This window comes from Chiloscyllium plagiosum, chromosome 21 (assembly GCF_004010195.1).
Source record: "Chiloscyllium plagiosum isolate BGI_BamShark_2017 chromosome 21, ASM401019v2, whole genome shotgun sequence".
NCBI lineage: Eukaryota > Metazoa > Chordata > Chondrichthyes > Orectolobiformes > Hemiscylliidae > Chiloscyllium > Chiloscyllium plagiosum.
The window spans coordinates 42,726,424-42,753,487 of record NC_057730.1 but is presented as its reverse complement, the minus strand read 5'-3'; the positions used below and the strand labels follow the sequence as shown (position 1 = coordinate 42,753,487).

Sequence of the window (27,064 nt, the reverse complement as noted above, 5' to 3'; positions counted from 1 at the left end):
GGACAGCGGATCCGAGTAGAAAACAGCGATGTCATCCATGTTCAGGGAGGTCTTAACTTGTAGGCCCTCACTGCCAGGAATAGTCACCCCTCTCAGGCTCACATCCTTCCTGATAGACTCAGCAAATGGCTCTATGCAGCACACAAACAAGGCAGGAGAGAGAGAGCAGCCCTGCCTGACTCCAGATCTGACTGGGAAGCTATCTGAAGTGGGAATGGGGCAGGCTGGTAATCCAGAGCCTGAAGCTAATGTTCTGGCGACATGTGTCTCAATCCCACCCTAACACATGGTGACATTGAAATGCTGCACCAGGGTCAGAGCAGGGAACAGGGCAGCAGGCTGCAGTTAGATCACTGAGTGACCCAGACATCGCCCAACTTCAGTGGAAGGGAAAGGAGAAATGAAAGGGAACTGGGTGTAAGATGGCTGTGAGACAGACTGCTTGAGGTCACAGGTCACGCAGAACATGAGGACTAGATTACATTTCCAACCAATGAGAGAGACAGACAGACAGGGACCGACAGAGAGAGAAAAGGAAAGACTCAGATAGAGAGACTGTTACAGACAAACAGATACAAACGTGGTGACAATCCTGGCTTGTCCTCACTGCTTTCTGCATTTCAGATCCAAAAAAGATCCAGTAAGAGAGAAATAAACCATCCTCTTCACAGAAACACATCGTGAAAAGCTCCCTCTGCACTGTCCCCATCAAACAATCCCAGGGCAAGGTTAGCATTGGGTTAGATACAGAGTAAAGCTACCTCTACACTGTCCCCCATGAAACACTCCCCGGGCAGGGACAGTTAGGGAGTCAGATAAAATGTAAAGCTCCTTCTACACTGTCCCCCATCAAACACTCCCAGGACAGAGGTGTTGCACGGAGTGAGATATAGAGTAAGGCTCTTTCTATACTGTCCCCAAAAACAGTCCCAGAACAGCACAGGTTTAGATAGAATGTAAAGCTCTCTTTACACTGTCCCACATCAAACACTCCCAGGACAGGGACAGCACGGGGTTAAAATCAACGAGGTAAAAACAGTGACTGCAGATGCTGCCTGAACTGCTGTGCTCTTCCAGCACCACGTTAGATACAGAGTAAAGATCCCTCTACACTGTCCCCCATCAAACACTCCCAGGACAGGGACAGCACGGGGTTAGATACAGAGTAAAGCTTCTTCTACACTGTCCCCCATCAAACACTCCCAGGACAGGGACAGTACATTGTTACATACAGAATAAAGCTCCCTGTACACTGCCCGAGTATAAAAGGTTGTCACTGTGTCCTGTTGTGGCCCTGTTGTGTAATCTTGTGGGGAGTGAATTTGTTTTTACTGCTTACAGTCCTTGCAGCGTTCAGTTATGACCTGTTGATCATTGAACTTGAGGTCGGGCTGAAAGGTGTTCGTGAAGTTGACGAACTGTTTGACGTCCTCATGGAAGCACAAGGCGCCACTGATACAGTCATTTATGTAGTGGAAGAAAAGGTGGGATGTGGTGCTGGTGTAGCTATGGAAGGTGGACTGTTCCACATACCCAGCAAAGAGGCAGGCATAGCTGGGGCCCATGGCTACCCCTTTGGTCTGGAGAAAGTGGGAGCATTCAAAGGAAAAATTGTTACGGGTGAGGACCAGTTTAGCCAATCAAATGAATGTGTCAGTGGAAGGACACTGGTTGGGTCAACAGGAGAGGAAGCAATGGAGGGATTGGATGCCTTCATCATGGTGGATGGATGCGTACAGGGACTGGATGTCCATTGTGAAGATGAGGCTTTGGGCGCTGGGAGAAAAAAATCACGGAGGAGGTAGAGGGTGTGGGCGGTGTCCTGAATGTATGTGGGGAGATCCTGGACCAGGGCACAGGACGGTGTCAAGGTATGCAGAGATAAGTTCAGTGGGGCAGGAGGAGGCTGAGACAGTGGGTCGACCGGGTGCAGTTAGGTTTGTGAATTTGGGTAGAAGGCAGAACCTTCGTCAGGTATGTGGAACAATCCATCTTCTGCTGCTGCACTGGCACCACTCCCCACCTGTTCCTCCGCTACATAGATGACTGTAACTGCACCACCTTGTGCTCCCACAAGGAGGTTGAACAGTTCATCAACTTCACAAACACCTTCTATCTTGGCATCAAATTCACCTGGATAATCTTGGACACCTCCCTCCCCTTCCTGGACCTCTCCATCTCCATTTCTGGTGACTGTCTCAACAGGACATATACTTCAAACCCACTGAATCCCACAGATACCTGGACTACACCTCCTTCCACCCTGTCTCCTGTAAAAACGCTATCCCTCAATCCCAATTCTTCTGCCCCCGATGCATCTGCTCCCAGTTGGACCAATTCTACCATAGAACATTTCAGATGGCCTCCTTCTTCAGGGACCGCAATTTCCCTTTTCACATGGTCAATAATGCCTTCTAGCACATCTCCTCCACTTCCCGCACCTCCGCCCTTGAACCCCATCCGTTCAATTGCAACAAGGACAGAACACCCTTGGTCCTCGCCTTCCACTCCACCAACCTCCATACAAAATGTCATCCTCTGCTAATTCCGCCACTTACAAGCAGACTCCACCACCATGGATATATTTCCTTCCCCTATCTGCGTTCCACAGAGACCATTCCCTCCGTAACTCCCTTGTCAGTCCACATCCCCCACCAACCCACCCACCATTTACGACATCTTCCATTGCCACCGCAAGAAGTGCAAAACCTGTGCTCAGACCTCCTCCCTGACCTCCATCCAAGGCCCCAAAGGATCGTTCCACATCCAACAGAGACTTCCACACTTGTTATCTACTGTGTCCGTTGCTCCTCTAATTTGGGAGACAGGTCACCAACTAGCGGAACGTTTCAGAGAATATCTCTGGGACACACGCGCTAAACAACCTCACCACCCTATGGATGAACACTTCAACTCCCCCTCTCACTCCGCCAAGGACATGCAAGTCTTTGGCCTCCTCCACTACCAAACTCTTGCCACCCGACGCCTAGAGGAAGTACGCCTCATCTTCCACCTTCGACCCTCCAACCACACGGAATCAATGTTGATTTCACCAGTTCCCCCATTTCCCATGCCCCAACGTTATCCCAGATCCAACCCTCTAACTCGGCACTGCTCTCTTGAACTGTCCTACCTGTCCATCTTCCTTGCCACCTATCTGGTCCACCCGCCTCTCCAACCTATCACTATCATCCTCCACCTTCATCTACATATCGCATTCACAGCCACCTTGCCCCCAGTCCCACTCCCCTCCCATTTATCTCTCAGCCCCCTTGGACCACACCTTCATTCCTAATGAAGAGCTCATGCTCAAAACACCGACTCGCCTGCTCTTTAGCACAGCTGGTCAGGCAGCATCTTTCTCAGTACCACGCCTTTTGACTCTGCGAGCACAACCAATCCATTGTCAGCCACTAATGATTTTTATTAGCAGTTATTCATTCTCCTCGGCTGACAATTATCCATTCCTTTGTCTGCCCAACTGGATTACAGTTTTTCTCTCTCTCTCTGGGCTCCACCTCCACCTATCATTTCCTACTCAACCCCTACCCCATCTTCAATGTATATACTCACCTTTTCCTAACCACAGTCAGTTCTGAAGAGGAGTCACTGGACCTGAAACATTTCTCTCTGCAGATACTGCCAGACCTGTTGAGTTTTTCTATGAATTTCTGTTTGTATTTCTGATTTCCAACATTCACAGTTCTTTTTTCCAAGAAATTCATAAACTGACTTGCACTACTCTGCTTATCCCAATTTATAAGAAAATTAAAATCTCGCATTAGAAGCACTCTGCCTTTGTTATAGGCTTGTCTAATCTCTGCATTTGTATATTATGCTACTTCATAGGGGTCATATACATAACTCCAGAGAACTAATAAACAGAAAGGATTTTAAGACTAGCGACTCCACCTCCATCACCTGCATATCTGTCATTAGATACTCTTATCATTCAAGTGATTACACCTTTAAATACTAAGCGTTCTTCCTCCATATTTACTAGATTCTATTATCTTTCTGTAAATATCATGGTTTGGTATATTCAGTTACCAATCCTGACTGTATTGAAGCTAAGTCTCTGTAATGGCTGTCACATCATCATACCCTTTAGGTTGAATTTGTGCCCATGTTTTTTCAGTTCCTTACAATCTCTGCATTTTTGTGAAGATCACCCGTTTAGGTCATCCATCTTGTTGTCCTCCTGCTTTAATGTCTTTTTTTCCATATACTTCTTATTTCTCTTTTAGTTTTATATAGTATAACACTTGAAGACAGTTTTAGTGCCTTGCTCCAGATACACTCCAGAAAGGATCTCTCCTTTATTGTTGGCCCCAATGTGGATCACATGACTAGATCTCGCCAACATCATTTCATGTCACTTCAAAATATTCGTCACCTTGGTAGGCAACAAACAAAAAACTATTCTTGATCCTGTTTACAAAAGTATGCTACCTCTTTATTTAATCAATTCATTGCAACTATCACATTACAGTTCCTTTCTTTACCCTGTTGGACAGGTTCCTGCTTTGAGATGCCTTGGTTACAATTCTATACATCCTTCTGAATGTCTATACTCCTATCCACTGGTAGCAGTGCATTGTGCCTAGTGGGATAGCACCAGGTTCTGAACTAGCTCCTTCTCTACCTAGCCTGGATGCTTTTGTCTGTGCACCAACCACCAGATCAACCTCACGCTGATTCTGTATCTTTTAACAAGGTGTGACTGAGGTCTCAAGCAAACTAGCCATGTATTCCTTCCTCTCCACATGTTACAGTACCATCACTGCTATTGAGCAAAAATTGTGAAAACATTCAAATGATGGAAAAATCCAAAAAATTAAAACATTTTGGTCATGAAATCAGGTTACACTGTAAATAAATGGGTCACATGCAGCAGTTGGTGAATGTGACCTTGAACTGATATGAAACTGCAACTTTTCTTTGATAACAAAAACAGAAATTTCCAGAGAAATTCTACAGATCTGGCAGCACCTGTAGAGAGAAAGCAGAGCTCATGTTTCAGGTCCAGTTGGACCTGCTGTGTTTCTCCAGCAATTTCTGTTTGTATTTCAGATTTTTAGCATCCACAGTTCTTTGCTGTTTTAAAAAATGCTTCTTCAATACTCTCTTCTGTCGCGAAGAGCAGAAAATAACTGTCAGTAAAAATCAGTAGTTTTAATAATATACAGTACAAATGTGATTAAATGCACACACAGAAACAAACCCCCTTAGCAAAACACATCAGGCCAAGTCCCTGTAGTCTTACCAGACCATAGGGCTGCTCTCACATTAGAGAGAGAAAGACATGCCTGGCGGTGATTTGGCCTGAGGGCCACCATACCTCAGGCGAGGGGAGAGAGGTTGAGATGGAGAGTCATTCATAGTAACCTGAGGTCCAATGTGGGGATTGAACCCATGGTGGTAGCATCACACTGCTTCACAAACTAACCGTCCAGCCAACTGAGCTAAGCCAACCCCCACCAAGACACATACACAGGCACTCATGCACATCATTAATATTTGTAACTTCATTTAGAAGGTAAAATAGAGGATGGGAAAAGCTATAAATCAAATAAATGATGAATTTATCATATTTTATCATCCTGACACTGAAGCTCTACACCATTAATGTCTGCTACTGTGATGATGAAGAGACAACTTGCTAATCAATCAACATTCTGTCAATGCTCTGTAACTTGTAAATAGGAAATTGGAAACAACATCCAGGAGAATTCACTCTCCATCGATTCATTCCTCCACCATCAGAAAATGATTGAGCTAAGTAACATGCAGCAAATAATTAATTTACCTGATGTTACAATGGATGCTGTGCTTGGTTCACCATATCCAAATTGATTAACCGCGATAATCCGAAATTCATAGCTCACTCCTTGCTTTAGCTGATCCCGACTAACTACATAGGATGTCACATCACCAGGTATATCCTTCACAAATGTATCCCACAAACCTTCATCTAAGAAAGCAAATAAATTATGTTAAAGCATCCAAACAGTAAAAATATATCACGGAACACAAAAACTGTCAAGGGTTTTAGGTCAACTTGATAGCATTAATAAGTATTTTTAACACATTTTGTTCTTAATGTTACCTTCATTTTGTGCGTTTTGACAATGCCATTAATAGCTGAGCACAGCAGCTCACCTTTTGACTGGAAGTGAGTACCTGGTCTTTGGTAGTCCTTTCATCGCTAGAGTTAGGGAAATTTCTTCCTAGACCAGGTGTAGATACCTGCCAGTGGTATGCTCACCAGACTGTGTTTCAAAGTGTGACCTGAGAAGAGTACCCAGCAAGATGGCATTCTGAGCTAGGGGTAGGTGCAGGGGAAAGCCTTGCTGGTGCACCCTTTGAGGTTTCACCAGTTTCCTCCTAGATTTGGAGACAGATATGACAGCCTCTATTTCTGACTTTTTTGTGGGTGCCAATCAATGTTCCTTCTCAGATGTGTGGATGCACAGCCACTTGGAGAGTTTGTACACGTTGATCTGTGTGCGGATACTTTGACTTCCAGTTTATGAATCCCAGAGGTGTGTGCAGCAATAGGAAGAATTAGAGGGAATTTAGGTGCCATTAATGCCTGCATAAGACATTAGAAGGAATTAGCTGTTGATGATGGATAAAAGCTTGTGCAGATTAATAATGAGTTAGCACTGGTGGTAATGAGCAAAGAGCAAAGCACACCACCGTGCATACTGGATAATTTTGTTTTCTTCTTTGTGGACATCCAAGGTTTCTATATGGATCAATTTCAACAATGGGATCAGCCATACACTTTGCAGACCAGTTCCAGAATTTTCATCTCAAGTCGAATAAGTAAGGACCATGATTCCTGCCAACTTCCCAATGCATGTTCGCACACCCCATACACCCACCCCACAGTCTTGGAAGTTGCAGCTTGTCTATGTGCCAATTTTTCCTGTAATGAGCTATAATATTAGACATACATATAATGGGAGCGGATGGAGGACCACTGTCTGTGTGCTTTACAGTGGTAGGGTTAGAGTGAGTGGTGGTCCTGTGAGGACCAGGCAGCAGAGACAAGATGGTTCCAATTACCCTTGCAGAGCACACAAGATCATTGACCTTCTTTCTCCTCTACTGGATGCCCTTCTTCATCCAGGATACTACACTGAACTATGTTGCGATGTGTGTCTAGGCTTGCTGGGTTTGGTTTTGTGGCCTCCTTTCTCCATTTAAATAATATTCAGCTCCTCTAGCCTCCAATGCACATAACTTCATATTCCAACAGCCAAGATTGTACCTCTCACTTAAAATGTCTACATCCCTCTGCAGACTCTTTGTGTCATCCCATTACTTGCCTTCCCACTTATTTCTGTATCATATGACAACTTGCTAATAGTGGTTCAAGAAGGCAGCTCACCAGTACTTTCTCAAGGGCAACGAGGGACAGACAACAAATGATACCCAGGTCGCATAAGTGAATAAAAAAAGTACATTCACTTTCCTCATCCAAGTCAATAATACAGACTGTAACTAATTGTCACCCAAGTATTGATCCCTGTAAGTATGGGTTGCCATCCTTAAAATGCTCCCCTGATCTCAACTCTGTCTTTTATTAGTTAGCCAATCCTCTATTCTTGCTACTCTGCTACCTTCAACACCATGGGTCTTGACTGTGTGCCAAGTATCTTACTCAACAAAATACAAATTAAAAATGGGAAAATCAGTGTTGGATCAAAAGTTTCTACAATATACTGTTTGAGTGTGTGATTGGTAAGAATACATGTCTTTGTGTGTGTATTTTATTACATGGATTTTGGGTGTTATAAGTGTGCTGAGTCAAAGTTTTTGTATACCAATCAACTCCAATCTGAGCTCCCTACCTGAAAGCCTTTGAACATGACTCACCTTTGCTCTACCTGTGCAATGTTTGGTTAAAACTCTCATCTGCATCTTACTCACTTCCAGATGCGACTATTCCAATATTTAAATAACTAGTTTAAATAACTAAATAACACATCCTCCTAGCCCCTTTACACTCACACACACTCATAACACTGCCCCCTCCCCCCAAACATATACACACACCCACATGCACACATACATATATAAGTTTATGAGGTGAATTTGTATTGCAGAATTACATTTCACTTTGCTCAATAACTGCATGAATCCATGTAAGATTCTGTAAATCTGTCTTTTAGATTAGAATCAGTCTGACCATTGTGGCACAGACATCCTCATACAGAAACTCACACCTTCAATACCTTATCTGGGCTAACATGACAGCCATTGTTAAAGTTCACTTGAGAATGTAACTTTTTTAAAAAAAAAGTTATGTGATTTACATATGAAAGAACTGAAACCAACATGGTCATTCTAAAAGATGAGAGACTTAAAAACAATCTAGGTCTTTTGCAATATATAATTTCAGTTACATCACACTGTAAATGTTTGCTATATATTCTGTTACTGCTGGTTTATAATCGCTTACTTAAATAGCATCAAAGCATTGTTGCATTTTAACCCAAGTTCACAGGCATCTTTTGTCTGTATTTTCATCCATCCAATTCATCACTAAAAATGGCAATCTTATTCTCCACAATCACCTGATGAAGGAGCAGCGCTCTGAAAGCTGGTGCTTCCAAATAAACCTGTTGGACTATAACCCTGGTGTTGTGTGATTTTAAACTTTGTATAGCCCAGTCGAACACCGGTGTCTTCAAATCATGACTAACTTTGACAAAGATTTATTTTCTTGAATGTTCTACCTCATAGGAAGAACAAAAGCTGAGAGCATGGATTCAACCTCTACTGGATGCCCTTCAGGGTAGGCAACAATGCTATGTATTATCAATCATTTTTAACAAGAAAATTGAAAAAAAAAAGAAAGCAACATATTTAAAGAAATTCTCTAACCAGGATGGTCTCTTGTAACATATTTGAATTATTAAGGAAATCACTTTGAAGTTTACTAAGATGAACTACTGCTTGAAGTCAGCTATGCTCACCTGAGGGTCGTGCTTCAATTACATAGCCTTGTATTGGTCCCGCTCCAAGCAAACCCTGTGTCCAATGAACAGTGAGTGTAGAGGCAGTTTCACTAATTGAGGGGTTCAGCGGGGGACCAGGGGAACCTGCACAAAAAGTCAAGAAATTACTCCAAAAAGTAAAGAATAAAGGCAATTTGCATGGAAACATTGAGATTTTAGAAATTATAATGTTCAATAAGTATTAAGCACTCAGTTAATGAGTTAGTTATCCATTTAAAATATTGAAACCAATACTTCATCAGTATCAGTTTTCCATCCCCCCCCGCCCCGGATTAAGATGCCGACTCCCAACAAAGAAACTAATAACTCCCCACCAACATTAAGTAAAAGTAGAGGCGCACCGAGGACTGTTTCTTGGTGGTGCAGCCTTAGGGTCATACAGCATGGAAACAGATCCTTTGATCCAACTCGTTCAAGCCAAACTAAACCAATCTGACTGGATTGTGTTTAGTTCATAACCCTCTAAATCCTTCCTATTCACGTACCTGTCCAAATGTCTTTTAAATGTTGTAATTGTACTTGCATTTACCACTTCCTCTGGCAGTTCATTTCACATACCAATCCATCTGTGTGCAAAATTCACCCATCCAGTCCCTTTTAAATCTCTCTCCTCTCACATTAAAATTATGCCCTCTAGTTTTGAACTCCTTGGTTGGTGAAAATTAACCTTTGCCATTTTTAGTGATGAATTGGATGGATGAAAAGGGGTGGAAATGTGTTGCTGGAAAAGCGCAGCAGGTCAGGCAGCATCTAGGGAACAGGAGAATCGACGTTTCGGGCATTAGCCCTTCTTCAGGAAGGGATGGATGAATGAAAATGGATGAAAATACAGACAAAAGATGCCTGTGAACTTGGGTTAAAATGCAACAATGCTTTGATGCTATTTAAGTAAGCGATTATAAACCAGCAGTAACATTTATGTGATTGAAGTATCACAATTTCTAATGTATGAAGACTACTGTTAATTAGAAGTCCTTTTATTTGATTATTCATTTTAATGTATTGGGCTCATGCTTAATTATCTGGATAGGTGATAATTTCTATGAGCCTAACATTACTTAAAAGGAAATTCTATTTCCAGGCACACCTAATCCAAGTGTGTTACAGCTTCTGATCTGGCATGAGCGATTTAAGGAGTCTAAGTGCAGTTAGAAATGGCTAGTTATTGAATGAATTAGAAATTGTCATGACAACATCTCCCATTTATCTTGATACCAGGTGTTGTGAAGGAAAAATGCTAGTTACAGCACAAACATTGCTTATTACGTTTCCCCATGAATCCATATTCAAGGCTCTTCTGTTAAATGTACTATTGGATGTAAGATCACATGGGGACTGAACTAGAGAATTGTCTTGTGATGTTATTGATCCACCGTGCATTACTGAACCTTATTAGATTCCCAATTTCACATTCCACAAAATGAAAGTGCATCCTTTAACACTGCTGGAAATACAAATCTTAAAAGAAAACATGATTTCTCTCCGTCTTCCTCAAGCCCACTAATTAATTCTTCCCATGCAAGGACATGCCTTGGCTAGCAGGCAAGTGCCTCTCAAGGTTTTGTCTGTGTCACTCCACTTGCTAAGAGTCAATGGTTAACTGAGCAGAAACCAACTGTTTTTTTCTCATTGTTTTGGTGAAATGCCAAGCCTTTGCCTACTATCTGGCCTGACAACATTTATCAGAGATTGGTTTCTTATGTGTGCTACATGCAGCATAGTCACAGATATGTTCTTTCAGTTTCCTTATGTAATTGGCTGATGAAATTCTATCACTCCTGCAATGAGATCCTTTGCAAAATAAGTAATGAAAATTAACATCCAGGTAGAAAATAACCCGTATTTCTTTTGAGTAAATTTTTGAGTTGGATGGGTGATATAAACAGATTTTTAAGACTACATAAATGGATGATAAAGTACATTTTTCTGGTTCTCAGTTTTTGTCAATTCACACGGAAATGATTACTGCAATTTCAAATTGTGATGATATCTTTCAGACATCATTTCACAATAATTGCCTTAAAAAGTGCCATACTTGATGCAGAGTTCATTGGTGGAACAGCCATGCTTACATAGCTAACACATATATAACAGCCTTTGGGATAAGCGAAATGCCATAATACTGAAGGAAACTCAACTAACATCCCAGTGATGTAAATAGAAAATGCTAAAAAAAAACTCATGTTGCATTTCTTTGTTAGATTTGCTAGACATTACAGAAATGCTTAAGAAAAATGGCACATCAGCTCAAAGATTAGTCTTTGCTTAAGATGTATGGGCTGGAATTTAATACCGGTGTCAGGAACCTGATGTCGGGAACAAACAGGGATCCGGAGCTTGCACCTGCCAGCAGTGCACTCAACAGCACAGTCTTCAGAGGTGGCCTTTGCATTTCAGCTCATAATGTCGCTGGCCCAATCAGAGGACTGATACTTCTATTAGCTCCCGAGCCTTGTAAGTCTACCAGGACAGGTAGGTACCGCTTAGACAGGTCAGGCAGAGCAAGGGTGAAGCTACATGGAGAAACTAACAGAGAACATGGATAGAAATGAAATATCAAGAGGGCCCAAAGATGGCAGACACTTTGGAGCATGGGGAAAATCACTCCAGATAAAATCATTTGGTCCATTTATGTAGCTTTTCCTGTTGATTGCCCTATTAATGATTCTTGGAGCTACTGGTACTAATAGCCTCTAGTCTGAACCAGTGGCTTCCACACAGGGTGGCATTGTCACTCAACTGGTGAAAAAATAATGGCAAGGCTTCTAAATCACCCTCACTCAAGCCTCGCAGTGTTAATTGATTGCCTGCCTTCATGGAGCAGGCAGTCAACCCTAATCCCAGTCTGTTTCCTGTCAGTGGGACTGTGTCAAGAAGCTGTCACGATGAGATTTCCCCATGTATTTCCATCTGTCCCTGCTTCCAAGCTGACCACAATGGGGCTGGAAAAATTCAGCCCTATGCAACCGGCAAATATCAGTGGAATGAAATGATGAATGCAAATGATTTAAATCTTATGTTACTCACTGCATTTACTGAAATTTGATATTTTATGTAGTAATTGATAAACATAACAATCATTAAAAAGTTATCTTGTTAAGTAATTGTAATCATCAATCTGCAGGAAATGGAGAATGAATTTGAGTTGTTAGGACATTAATGTGGTGCTTAAGATAAAATCTAATAGCTGCCCAAAATACGATTGGGATTTCAAGTTTAATGCACAGTTTAATGCACACTGGCCAAGTGCAGCAAAAATGCATAATTATTCATTAAACACTAAAGATTCCTTCTGGATTGTAGTTATTATTGCTGAAATGAATCTTTATCTGGTTTTGCTAAAACAGGTTTTGCTAAACCTGAAAGCAGTCACTTGTAGTTACAATGGATTGGATTAATGGAGAAAGTGGGGATTGTTGGTGGCTGCAGAGCTGGTGAGAGCCCTATGTCATTTCCTTTGGGAAGGCCCATGACTTTTAATGATGGACAGTGGATCAAGGACCCCAGGGAAAAAGGTAATGCTTGCCTAGAGCTGCTGGTCAATTGGAGACTGGTAGCCCTATTAAGTAGCAATGCCATCAGGGATACAGTGAATGCTATCAGTACAGCACCTACCAAAACCTAGTATTATTGTTGGATCTCAGGCAACAAGAAAGAGATGATGGAAGGGAGTCACAGTTTTCTTTGTGAGGGTGGTCACAATGACGAAGTGGATTCAGCAATAAGGTCAGGAATGTGGCAGCATGCTTCCACCTCCATCCCCTGCTGCCAATCCTCTCTCACAGAATCCTACAGTGCAGAAGGAAGCTATATGGCCTATCAAGTCTGCACCAAACCTACAAAGAGCATTCCATCCAGACCCAACCCCATCACATAACTCCACATTCACCATGGCTAATCCAGCTAGTCTACAAATCCCTGAACACTAAAGACAATTTCACTATGGCCAAGCCACCTAATTTGCGCATTGTTGGACTGCAGAAGGAAACTGGAACACCTGGAGGAAACCCACAAAAACATGGGGAGAATGTGCCTACTCCAGACAGACAGTCACCCGAGGCTGGAACAGAACCAGGTTTCTTGTGCACTAAGGCAGCAGTGCTAACCACCCAGCCACTGTGCCAGCCTTGATAAGAAACTGCAGTGCCTCAGTGAGGGAAGTCCCCCCAATTTCACTACCTTCTCATCCGGCAAGGAGACGGAGGGGTTCAAATCTAGGGGGTGTATTTTTAAGGTGAGAGGAGAAAAATTTAAAAAGGACAACTTTTTTAACAGAGTGATTAGTGTGTGGAATGAACTACCAAAGGAAGTGGTGGATGCAGTTAGATTTACAACATGTAAAAGACATTTGGATGAGTACATGATAGGAAAGGTTTGAAGGGAGATGGGCCAAGTGTAATTAGGTAGGACTAGTTTCGTTTGGGATCATGGTCCGCGTGGAGTAACATGCTGTATAACTCCAAGACTCTAAGACTGCAAGTTATCATGCAGATGTTTGTTCTCCATCTGGCAAGCCCTCTGCCTGCTGAACGTCTGACAAAGCCCGTAAGTGCACATTAATTGTTTATTTAATGCCCTCAACTGACCCTGGGCAGGCCAGCCATCCATGGGCTATTACCTCCCACCACCCTCCTGCGTCTTAGCTCACCACGGGGGAGGGTGCTAAAATCCTCCAGTGTATCCAGCAGAATTTCATGCCTGTACACAACACATGACTCCTAATTCTCAGAATTTCACATACCAAACAAAATCATAAAATCGCTCAAATATGTGGGTCCTGGCTATTAGAAATGTGAATTTGCAAACATGATTAGATGTCATGTAATCAAAGCTCCAAGAACACATACAAGCAGAGTTGCCAACCCTATCTGAAACTAATGGTACTAGATAAAGGACTTTCAACATTGATTAATGGTTGGTATAAAACTAAATGCAAGTGATAAAAAGTTGAAATACTATGAGGTAATTTGGGAAACAAATATTGTCTTGATTGCCTCTTTTATACATGAGTATATCTTTATGATTAATTTTGCTATTACTGATTTCTTTTGGTGAATGGGGACTGTTGTTGTACATATACCCCACAGCAAACAGGAGATGGATGGGGCTAAGCTATAGTTCAAGTTTAAATCATCAGAAAATCTGTCGCTATGGAGTATCCACCATTTCTATGATGATGGATTGTATATTGTGGGTGTTCTTTTATGGGAGAGGAAAGGCACTCCATTGTAGTATATAAATCATGCTCCGAGAGTGCAGATTAAAGGGAGCCTACATTAAATGTAATAGTTTACAGGGTTCAAGAAACCTGGTAGTGATGCGTAAAAACAGCTTTTGTTTCCATCAGGTATGTGCTTTTTAGAAGATTTTGTGGTCCAGGAGCTGGAGTGCGTCCTGTGGCTTTTCAAGCAAACATTTGGCCGTTTTTTGAAGTGTGGTCTAAGCTTCTTAGCATATCACTTCCTCACTTCCACCCAAATGCTGATCTCTGGCCTGCTCAATATTAATTGCTTGATGTCACCCCTCAACCTCAAGCTTACTCTATGATCACCTAAAGCCCAATCCCTTCCCAACTCCTGATCTCTGGTCTGCACATGCCCTAGGCCCCGGACGGAAAAAAATAAAAGCAAAGCTTGTGAATGTTGTGCACTGGTCCAACATGTTTTATGTACCTCAGGACAGTGCTCCAGTATGACCGGTATGTCCATTTCCAATTTTTTTTTAAAACTCCGTTTTTCTTCTGGGTTGAACAATAATCACTTTCTGCCAACTGCCCGTTTATCACCATTGCTCACCTCTCCTCCCCAGACCTGGATGTTTTCTAATTGCTGCAGATCATCGGAGTTCCTGCCTGCCACCGTGGTTTTCCAGCCTGGTAGATGGCCAGGCTGCCAATCCAACTGACTGACAGGCAAGAAATGAAAGAAGAAAATTATAATGAGGCCCTGCATTAGTATCTGTATGATCTCTGAATCCTTGGGACACCCCTCAAATCACTGCCATGACAAAAATATCAGAATCGGAGAGTTAATCCAGTAACATCAGGATACAGGCTAATACGACTTAGGAGTTTTACCTTCTTCTGGTCCTGGTGTAACATTAGCCCTTATCTCAGGGCCGAAGGTGTAGGTTCTGGCTTGGACATGAAAGGTGTAAGGGACCCCCTTGAACAAATCCCGAACCTTCAACCAGCGTTGATTGTTGCCTCTCAGGTCGACTGTCACCACTTTACTCACACCTAAACAAAAAGAATGAATGAATGAAGGAACTGTTCCAAATAACTGATAATGCTGTGTCTCAGAACCGAAGGAAAATGTTAGCATCTGTGAACAAAATAGTTTGAATCTATAATAAAGAGCTTTGCTATCCACTTACACTGAATTAGGAACTTACTGGAGATAATTTAGAATGTGTTCAAAAGTGTAAAACAATGGTCAATTAAATAAACAAATATCTCCAAAAGAACTGTGGATGCTGGAAATCAGAAACAAAAATTGAAATTGCTGGAAAAGCTCAGCACTTCTGGCAGCATCTGTGGTGAGACATCAAGAGACCTCAATGGGGAAACGAAGTGCAGACTGGGTGTCCACTTTACAGAATACGTACATTCTACCCACAAAAAAGACCTCGAGCTTTTAGTTGTCTGCTACTTCAACACATCACCGTATTCCCTGGCAAATATCCCTGTCTCAGACTTGCTGCAATGCTCCAGCAAAGCTCAACACAAGCTGGAAGAAGACCACCTCATTTTCTGCTTGGGAACTCCACAGCCTTCTATACTCAATATTGAGATCAATAATTTTAGGGCTCGAGCACATTTCTCCCTGTCTTTCCCCCACCTCCACACACCAAGCGTTGTCATCACATCGGCTGCTACCGCACACAACTCATTGTCAGCTACTAATTAATAGTCTCCCAATAGCAGCTATTCATTCCCTAGGCTGACCTTTATCCACTCCTTCAAGTGTTTTTCTCTCTTTTTAGGCTCTATCTCCACCTATCATTTACTCCTCCCTGCCCTTAACTAAATAGCAACCTTTTCCTAGCTACTATCAGTTCTGAAAAAGGATCACTGGACTCGAAACATTAACTCTGATTTCTCTTCATAGATGCCGCCAGTCCTGCTGAGTTTTTCCAACAATTTTTGTTTTTGTTGTCAATTAAAATAAAATTGGACAGACCCATAAAATGGGCTGCTCAATTGATATGATCCTTTTATAATCTCAGTTTATTTTGAAAAGAATTAGCATGTAGATTTCTACACAGCAGAGAAATAGGTTACTCTATTAAACACTGTGTCCAATGATCATAGCAAATATTATACCTTGTACTGATTCCAATGGTTCGTAAACCAATCTGTATCCCTCAAGAACTCCATTGGGCATTGCTGGCTCTCCCCAAAACACTTTCAATGTAGTGGAGGTAACTTCTGTAAATGTAATATAACTGGGCGCACTTGGAGCTGGTGAATCAGCAAAGTACAAAAAGTCACATATAAATATATCTTAAAGCAGTATTTTTAATTCTATAGTCACTGGTTAATTCAACATCTCCATATCACGAACAATTTGAGCATTGCAGTTAAAGTACTCTTTAACAACAATTAAAAGGGGGTATATGTAGATGTGATTTGGATCTGTTTTCATAATGCTTGCACTATAGCTTGAGTGGAATTGTTCCTCTTATAGGAAGTGCACTTTGTTATATGATGAGGACTTTCCTTGGCCTGTGAATAAAAACAAACCGCAGACTCTACCACAGTCTGTATTAACACAGATATTTCATGCAATGTGTTACAATAGAATTTGTGAGAAAAATACATTGGTGAAAAGGTATATTTGCTGAAACTGGTTTCCACCAATAACATTGTTAGCCGATTGGCATTGGTCCAGAGGTTATTGTATTGAATAATCCTAATGACTGTGCCAATGCAGTTTTTAATCAGATGTTTCCTTAGTACTTCTTGAACAATGATGTCTCTGCCATAATCAGTCCTTCATAACGTACTGCATTTGGCAGGTATTTATTCAGTCTTTAGCACAGTCGACTGCAGATTTTCATTCATAGGCCAAGGCAAATGGAGAAAAGTGCATATTCCAACAGGAAGAAGAAAAAATCTGTTTGGCTGATGTGCATATCATATGGGAAACAGATATAAAATGATGTTCTAATGACCGTGCCAAAGACAGAGTCCGTACCATCTGCTTAACAATTTTCTTTTAACTGCTCTGCTGGATCTAATATCAGGTGGCACTGGACCCATGACTCAAGAGGATACGTGACTTATTGTATTCACATGAATCCATTAGCTTTCTTCAAATTGTACCCATTTTTCACAATAATTTTACCAATAGTGATTGATGGTGCGTGAGGACAGCACAAGTGGATATAGGTTAGTTTACTTTTGAGTAATTCTTTTCACCCTATTGATAACAACAAATATGACAATCAAACAAATAAAAAGGAATGTAAATACCCTCAGACTGAGATGAAAGACTTTTGTTTTTGCAAAATACAAAGTAAATTGAAATACACATTCAAAAGTATTATGAATCAAGAGGAACCACATTCCTTGAAATAATTTTCTTTCTTCTTTCTCATTTTCAGCCAAATAACTCCTTCCACCTGTCAAAAGGAAATGCTGCATGAATGAAATTAGTGCCTGACTGCATTCCTCTATCACCAAGTGACTGATTGAGAAATCCAATAGGATATATTCCAATGCAAAAATTATTTTTATTTTGCTAACCAATATTATGATATAAGGAGTGTGATTTATATATGTTTTAAAATCATTCATTTTGGACTGCGAGTTTTGAATGCGCCATGTGGGTTTTGATTTGAGTGTATGATGTCTCTGGTTTAATGTTTAACTTGTCAGTATTTTTGGAGCAATAATTTTTTTTAAAAACCAGTAAGAGTGAGACTTCCTAGAATGATAATGTGAATTTGTTTGCATTGGAAGAACTTTTCGTGAGGACAGAATAAACATTGAGGATCCATTAACTTGCTTTAAATTTAGAAGGATCAGGCATTTTCTTTTGCTTTTAGGGGACATTCCACAGCTCGGAAAACTGTTGGTTGCACTTTGCACAAAACTTGGAGAAGTTAGATGTATAAAATATTTCCCTTGAAGAAAGGAGGTAGTTTTGAAATAGATTACCTTAGTGTAATAGGTTTAATGTGACAATTCCAGACCATAAGTGTTTGTTTAGATTCCAAAAGATATTATTTAAAGCAGAGAAAGTCTATGTCGAATTTTATTAATGATCCAGAGGCTACCAAACTCTAAAAACTGGGAGTCAAAAGACACAATTATATTCAACCTATGGTTGTGATAGAGAGGTGAACACTCTCTGAAGTTTGAGTATTGTAAAGTGATGCTGTTGGGATAGATAGGATTATGTTACTACTGCAAGTCTTGAAATCTTTCAGATCACATTGTATGAAAATAGCTTGATTTATCTTACTTTATCTTTTCTTTGGCCTAATAATTTTTTTTTATTGTTAAAAGCAAATCTACAGCATTACATGCTTGTGTTCAGTGAAAAACCAACTTTTTAAATAAAAAAGAACAAAATATGATCGATCAAGCCATATTTCAACTGGGTTTGGACTTTGAATAATAAAATCAGCTAGGTCATAACAATATCTAATACAATACTATCATGAACAGGTGGGCAGTTAAATGAACAATTGTGAATTTAAGATGAAACAACTATAAGATCAGTATTATTTTTACACTGATGCGTGCTTTTTTTTATATTTGTAAAAAGAGCGATGAACTATTCAGATCTAACATTTCCCTTGCATGTGGTTATTAACTCTTGCCTGGGAATCTATTTTCTTTGTGAAAACAGAAAAAAAGAACATTGTTATCCTGTACTTTTTCATTGAAAAAAAGTAAAGCAACAATAACCATCTCTGCACAATTGGTCCAGTTCTGCAGAGGCTGTGAATTAAATGATGATATTGCTAGATTAAGTCCTTGGAATTTTCATTTGCTTGCATTTGAGAGTCAGATAGAACCTTTTGCTGAAAGGTTAAATGGTGTCCTTCTCCTTCAACCGTCAAATGAACAAGTACGGCATTCCAACCGAAACTCTATCAACAAACACATCAAGTTAGACCCCATCTACCACCCCTTGGGGAAAAAAAGAACAGGAAATGACATCACCAACCCAAAGAAACCCCAAACATATAAATAGAAAACAGGAATTATCAGCAGTGCTTTGCCCAGAGGCCCACTGAAAATGTTACCTAGCAGGGAGATGAAAAGTCTGGAAATGAACCTTCCAGCTCAGTGAGCAAACCTACATCCAGAACCTCAACCTGACCTATAAATCTTCTCAAAACTCGCTAAAACAAGTACGAGTTCCTATATCATGCGGCCAGGATATTCTGACAGTCGGGGAGTTGTTGGAGCAGCTTAGAATAGGGCTGTAACACAGCTCGATGCAGAGATCTAGTCGCAGGGGACTCCATGGGAATTTCCCAGGAATTTGAAGATCCTGATAGACAATTTTCTTGCATCTGGAACCTCTGAAAGAATATTAAATTTAGGAGAAAATTTACATGCCATTGTAGTTACGAAAGTGGCCCTAGCAATAGTGGATGCATTGGTGGTCACCTTCCAAGATTCTCTAGATTCTGGAACAGATCTTATAGGTTGGAAGGTAGCTAACCTCATTATTTAAAACAGGAGGTAGAGAGAAAGCAGGGAATTACAGACCAATGAGTCTGACATCGGTAATGGACATGATGCTACAGACTGTAATCAAGACTTTTATAGCAAACCTTAGAAAACGGTGGGAGAATTAAATATGGTCAGCATAGATTTACAAAAGGGAAATCATGCTTGACAAATCTTCTGGAATTGATCAAGAATGTAACTACTGGAGGTGATCAGGCAGAGTCAGTGGTTGTGTTTTATTTGGACATTCAGAAGGCTTTCAATGAAGTCCCATGTAAAGACTGATGTGTAAAATTAAAGGGCATGGGATTGGGGTCATATAATGAGATGAATAGAAAATTAGTTAGCAGACAGGAGACAAAGAGTAGGAATACATGGGTCTTTTCCCCAATGGCAGGTAGTGACTACTGGGGTCCTGCAGGAATCGGTATATATTAGTGATTTAGATGAGGACACTGAATATTAAATCTCAAAATTTGCTGGTGACACAAAGTTGTGTGGAAGGGAGAGATGTTGCGATGTATGACTGGGCAAATGCATGATAGATGCAGTACAATGTGGTTAACTGTGAGGTTATCCACTTTGGTAGCAAAAACAAGACGACAGATTATTATTTGAATGGTTGTAATTTGTAAAAGGGGAATGTTCAACGAGACCTGGGTACCATTGTGTACCAGTTGCTGAAAGTAAATGTGCAGGTGCAGCGGGCAGTAAAGAAGACAAACTGTATGTTGATCTTCATAGCAAGAGGATTAGAGTACAGGAACAAGGATGTCTTGATGCAATTATACAGAGCATGGGCGAGACCACACCTGGAACACTATGTGCAGTTTTGTTCTGCTTATCTGAGGAAGGATATTCTTACTATAGAGGGTGTGCAACAAAGATTTACCAAATTGATTTTGGGATGGTAGGCTTGATGTATGAGGAGAGATTGGGTTGATTAGAATTGTATTCACTGGATGTTAAAACAAAAAGAGGGACCCCTTAGAAACATTTAAAATTCTAACAGGACTAAAGAGATTAGATGCAGGAAGGATATTCCCAATGTTGGGGGAGTCCAGAACCAAGGGTCATAGTTTAAGGATAAAGGGTAAACCTTTTTAGGACTGAGATTAAGAGAAATTTCTTTACCGAGAGAGCGGTGAGCCTGTGGAATTCACGACAACAGCAAGTTGTTGAGGTTAAAACAATGTGTTTTCAAAAAGGAGATAGATATAGCACTTGTGGTTAAAGGAATCAACAGATAATGCTCCTATCTTTATTTGGAGGGATACATTTCAGTTAAGCTAATAGTTACCAAGGAAAATTCAGAGGATTAAAAACCTAGTCTAACTGCTGGGTAATTATTAAGCTGACCCCCACAACTCACCACTGCTACAAACCCCTTTTCTGCCGTGGAGCCCAGACAATCAAGAACCCGCCTAAATCAACACAATTCTTTCTCCCATAGGATCCAACAATTCCCTTGCCAGCCGGGATATCCCTCCCTCTCTGCTGGATAAAACACCCTCTCACCAGACCTAAAGCATCCCAATCGTCTTCACCTAACCTTCCCTGGCACCGGATCAATACCAACAACCTCGCTACCAGACTTGAAATCCTCCTCCTCCCTGCTAAACCTGATTCCCCCAGCTCTCTCTTTTGGACCCAGCACCACCATTGCCATCGAACCAAAGGCACCCTACTCACTCGTCATTAGACTCTCCTCCTACCCTCACCAACCCCAAACTACCCTAAATACTTTATCATTTAACTGGCATTCTGCCCATTTGGCACTCTTCTTACTTGGTGCCTAACCCTTAATCAACTGCCACCCTCACCTTACACTTTACATTCTTATCTTTTCACAGTAAAAGTGGCAAGCTCTGCTGCGAGACATTTAAAACACAGGACATGGAATCACAGAATCCATTGGCCCACTGAGTCTACATTGAACCTCCAACACCATCCTACTTCCTCATCCTGTCCAAATAACTCCATATTTATCATAGCTAATCGCACTAAACCTGCCCAAGCTCGGACATTATGGGACAATTTAGCATGGCCAATCCACCTAATCTGCACACATTGGAACTGTGGGAGGAAACAGAACACCTGGAGGAACTCTATGCAGACATGGGGAGAATATGTAAACTCCACACAGACAATCATCCAAGGCTGGAATCGAACCCGCTCCATAGCTAACCACTGAGCCACATGGCACAATGACTGCTGTAACTGGGGTATGGTTTGACTTCCTCTGACCTGCCCTATAAGGGAACTGTTTGGTTTCAGGTATGTTCTAGATTGGATATGCTGGCTAGAAATGCAGGACTGACATCTCAAGGAAAAAGAGCTGGAGCAGAGGGGCAATCTGACTGTGAATGCTACTCCTTGAAATCTCTGGGCCATTTGACTGTTAAAAAGAGAACACTTCATTGATTAAATGATGCTTATCTTAACAAATAGATTTGATTTTGTTGAATAATTTGCCACAATAAAATCTACAAAAATAAGCAACATACATTAAAATCCTTGTAAACAGCATGTCAATTCTAAAGAGAATATCATCTTCAATTCTCAATACAACATTAAAGTCTGTCAGAAAAAAAAGCCTATTTCTTCCTAGCTTTCCTTATAATTTCATTTTGACTGTTATATAAAAACATTCAGACTTCATTAGAGTAATTCAGCTATCAATGTCTACTTTTGTATCAGTAAATACATTGCTGTGCTAAAATTGATGGTACTGATTCAATATTGACAATTAACTGTCTGAAAAATAGGATAACGTAGTCTTGAAATCTGAATTCTCACAATATATAATGGCTCATATATTTTGATGACAGAAACTGAAAAGGGACGCAATAAACAAAATATTTGTGAATATAAATAATATTTCCATTTACAATGAGAAAAATGGAACTGATCTGACTACTCGATCTTAAATTTACAAGAAAACAAAAAATAATTAACTTCCATTCTCCTCTTTCCTAGACATTTATATTGAGAAAGTATTGATTTTTTCAACACAGAAGGCCAGACGTGTAGCTATCATAATGGCTATGACTAATCAGCAACACCATTATTATTATATTTATGCAACTTCCAGATAGAGTCATGCAGCATGGAAACAGACACTGAGGTCCAACTAGTTCACGCAAACCAGTTCGAACTCCCCCCACCTTAGGGAGAAAACCTTATCTGATCACCTTATCTATACCCCTCATGATTTTATAAACCTCTTTAAGGTCACCCCCTCAACCTTCTGAGCTCCAGTGAAAAATAGTGTCAGCCCATCCGGCCTCTTCCTATAACTCAAACCCTCCAATCCTGGCAACACTTTTCTGGTAAATCTCTCCAGTTTAATAATATCCTTCCAATAACAGGGTAATCAGAACTGCACACAGCTATCCAGAAGCAGCCTCACCAACATTCTTTACAATGTCAGCATGGCATCCCAATTCCTATACTCCAAGGTCTAAGCAATGAAGGCAGCCGTGCTAAAAGCTTTCTTAACCATCCTGTTTTCCTGTGGTGCAAGTTTTAGAGAAGTATGTACCTGAACCCTTAGATCTCTCTTTTCTACAATACTATCCAGGCCCTGACCATTAATTGTATAAGTCTTGCCCTTGTTTATTTTACCAAATGCAACACTTCACATTGGTTCATAATATACTCCTCTTGCCACTCCTCAATCCATTTGATCAAGACCTCTTTGTAATCTTCACTGTCCACTAGACCACCAATTTTGTTGTCACCTGCAAACTTACTAACTATGCCTTCTGCATTCTCATCCAAATATAAATATAACCTTACATAAATGATAAACAAAAGTGGGCCCAGTATTGATTTCTTTAGTCATCAAGCAGTTCCTATAATATTTTTAATCAACATTTTCAGGGATGTTATGATACACATTTGAAGCAGGTGGGACTTGAACCCAGGCTTCCCTAGCTCAGAGGTAAGGACACCAGCACCGCACCACAAGAACAGTTCTTATATGCTTGCATGATTCTAATAGTGCAGGGAGGAAACCGTTTTGTGTGTGTTATGAGCTATTGGATACAGTGTGTACTGAACATTCTAGGCAAACACCTTATCCTTATCCACGTGCCTATTTGATGTATTATAATATTGTTTGATTATTAAATCTCTAACTGTGCAAAAGGTGCAGTAAATACTAATATCAAATTACAATCAGCCCGCAGTCTTGCAATCTAATTGCAGAGCCTGCTCAAGTTATACAGTCATAGAGTCACACAGCATGGAAACAGACCCTGCGGTTCACCTTGGCATGCCGGCCAAGATTGCCCCTCAGGTCCCTTTTAAATCTTTCGCCTCTCTCCTTAAAAATGTGCACCCTAGTTTGAACTCCTCTACCCTAGGTAAAAGCCCTTTGCTATTCACCTCATCTATGCCCCTCGTAATTTTATAAACCTTTGAAAGGTCACCCCTTAATCTCCTACGCTCTTGTGAAAAAGGCCCCAACCTATCCATCCTCTCCTTATAATGCAAACCCTCCAATCCTGGCAACATGTTGGTAAATCTTTTCTGAATCCTCTCCAATTTAATAATATACTTCCCATAGCAGGATGACCAAGGTCGTACACAGTACTCCAGAAAAAAACGTTAACCCAGTACTGTTATCAATAAAATAACAAACTGATAGACAATTATAAATTCACCTTTAGCTATTTTGTTGGAAAGAAAATAAGATGGCTTTTATGCTTATTATTACCATTGTTTCAAAGACACAGTATAAATTAAGGTGAGTTCTGGTGTTCCCAAATTTATCGACCTACTGTTAGAAATTAGTCTGCAACAAGGTAGCAGCAGCTCAGAAAATGAAATGAGCAATACAAATTGAGGTTTCTGCACTCTGCTTCAATGCTGCTATCTTTACGAATGTGGGTCACATTTGCAATATACCCATATGTTGGCAGCCTTCCTCTCTCTTACTTAAATGGTCACACCTCAAATGAGTGCTACCACATGCAGAGCGGACAGAGTGAGAAAATGTCTTTCTCATTGTTGTTAGAGTATAATTGATTGAATGTGAGGTCTGGCCTAAGGCCAATTATATTAATCAAGCATCCACTGATTCACAAATGCCATGCCACCCATCTAGCTACAAACTGATTTTCATCGGCAGGTCAATCGTTTTCCAAGAATAGACATTACCAATTTAGCCTCAACAATCATGACCATTACATTGTTTGTACTAATTGTCTCTGACATGTCAGCCAAGTAAGTGTTATTAGACAGTAACTTAAAAGTGCCACTTAGGCTTTTCTGTGAAACACATTTTATAGCTAAAATTGGAAGACTTCTGCTGGAACCAGGCTAATTATTAACTGACTATTGTGGAAAATAAAAAGTTCATGCTGTAGGGGGCAACATATTGGCATGGATAGAAGATTGTTTAGCTAACAGGAAGACTAGGAATAAATCTATCTTTTTCAGGCTGGCAAGATGCCATGAGCACTGTGCACAGGGGCTGATGCTCAGACCTGAACTCAATTTATATAAATGATTTGGATGAAGAGACTGAAGGTATTGTAGTTAAATTGGCAATTGACAGAAGATAGGTAGGAAAGTGAGTCATGAAGAAGGCGTAAATAACCTACAAAGGGATATAGATATCTTAAATGAGTGGGCAAAGATCTGACCAATGGAGTACAATTGGGAAAGTGTAAAACTGTCCATTTTGGCAGTATGAATAAAAATAGAAACATGTTATCTAAATAGTGAGAAGTTGCAGAGCTCTGAGATGCAGAGAGATGTGAGTGTTCAAGTGCATGAATCACATAAGGTTAACACTCAGGTACAGCAAATAATCAGGAAAGCTAACAGAACGTTTTGCTTTACTGCGAGAGGAATTCAATGTTCAAGTTGAGCTTACATTTCAGTTATACAGGGAATTGGCAAGACAGCATTTGGAATACTGTGTACAGTACTGGTCATTGTACTTACAGAAGGATGCTAATGCTTTGGAAGCAGTTCAGAGAAGATTTACTCAATCAATACCTGGAATTAGTGTGCTGTGATATGAAGAAAGATTAGGCCTGTATTTAGGAAAGTCTGAGGTGATTAAATTCAAATATACATAATCCTGAATGGGCTTGACCATTTGACTGTAGAAAGGATGTTTCCTCTTACAAGGGAATCCAGAACGAGGAGTCATTATTTAAAATAAAAGGTCACCCATTTAAACAGGGATGAAGAAACATTTTTATCTCTCAGAGGGTGGAATGTCTTTTGGAATTCCCATCCTGAAAAGCCAGTGAATACAGAATCTTTAAATTTTTTTTTAAAGGCAGAGGGAGATAAATCCCCTTGATAATCAAGAATCTAAGTTAATCAGAGATATGCAGGAACGTAGACTTTAAGTTAGAATCAGATCAGCCCTAGTCAGATTAAATAGTGGAGCAGGCTCAAAGGGATGAGTGGCCTACACTTGCTCTTTGTTCATATATTCATAAGACAAAACTTCAGAGCTGCCACAGTTGCACACTAAACTGCAAGCATGCAAGGTCAGTTTGTGATGTTCAAAAGTAGCTATTTTTGGGAGGAGGGCACCATCATGGTAGCTTACAGTCAGAATTTCACTCCTGCATTATAGCATGAACATTGTGGCTGCACAACACACATTTGGATAAGGTTACATCCCTCAGAGCCCCTTATTCAGGCCTGACATTTATCTCTCTATGAAGCCTCTATGGAATACATGTCAGGGTATAACATGGCACTTCACGGTGAATGATGAGAGTGTTCAGGAATAATACCCATGAAATGATGTTTTCTTTCTAACATGTCCCACAGATTATCTGCTCACGTGTCTGACATGGGCATTGCCATGGCTGCAATCCCCATGGCATTGCTTCAGATGGAAGACAATGTCAAACGAGAGAATAATTTAATATTGTTAGCTGAAACAGCAAACTCCTGTAGCTGCTGCAAAGCCCACAGAAAGAGAAACAGCGTTACAAAATCAAAAAGAAAGCCGAAGAGAATGTACAATCTCTTCATTTACTGGCTTTGCTTGGAAAGTTTCTTGGAAAGACAGCGCAAGATCATATTAAAGATGTTCTAGACACCATCAGTGAATTATGTCATCAGCTGGAGCAGAAACGGTGCTCAGAAGGACTGAGTAGCCTTCAAAGTTCTAACTGCTCTGAATTTTATGCCAATGGCACATTTCAAGGATCAACTCAGGATCTGTGTGGGATCTCCCAACTCTTGACCCACAACATTACTGATGCCATTTTCACCTTCATGACCTTCCCCTGTGACAAGAAGCATCAAGTAGCCAGTAAGTTTTTTCCCATAGATGCAGGGTGTTTTGGAATGCACC

At 40.7% G+C, this 27,064-nt stretch overlaps 1 protein-coding gene across 4 annotated transcripts in view; it reads right to left on the bottom strand.

Moving 5' to 3' along the window:
- The window catches only part of sdk1a (sidekick cell adhesion molecule 1a), an 856,101-nt gene that overhangs the window by 36,632 nt on the left and 792,405 nt on the right, over positions 1 to 27,064 (bottom strand). For all 4 annotated transcript variants that reach the window (XM_043711901.1, XM_043711903.1, XM_043711902.1 and 1 more), the window contains 4 exons: positions 16,357 to 16,494; positions 15,109 to 15,270; positions 8,991 to 9,116; positions 5,810 to 5,974 (listed from right to left, as the gene is read on the bottom strand). In XM_043711901.1, coding sequence (XP_043567836.1) covers positions 5,810 to 5,974; positions 8,991 to 9,116; positions 15,109 to 15,270; positions 16,357 to 16,494 — 591 coding nt within the window. The remainder of the gene's footprint in view (positions 1 to 5,809; positions 5,975 to 8,990; positions 9,117 to 15,108; positions 15,271 to 16,356; positions 16,495 to 27,064) is intronic.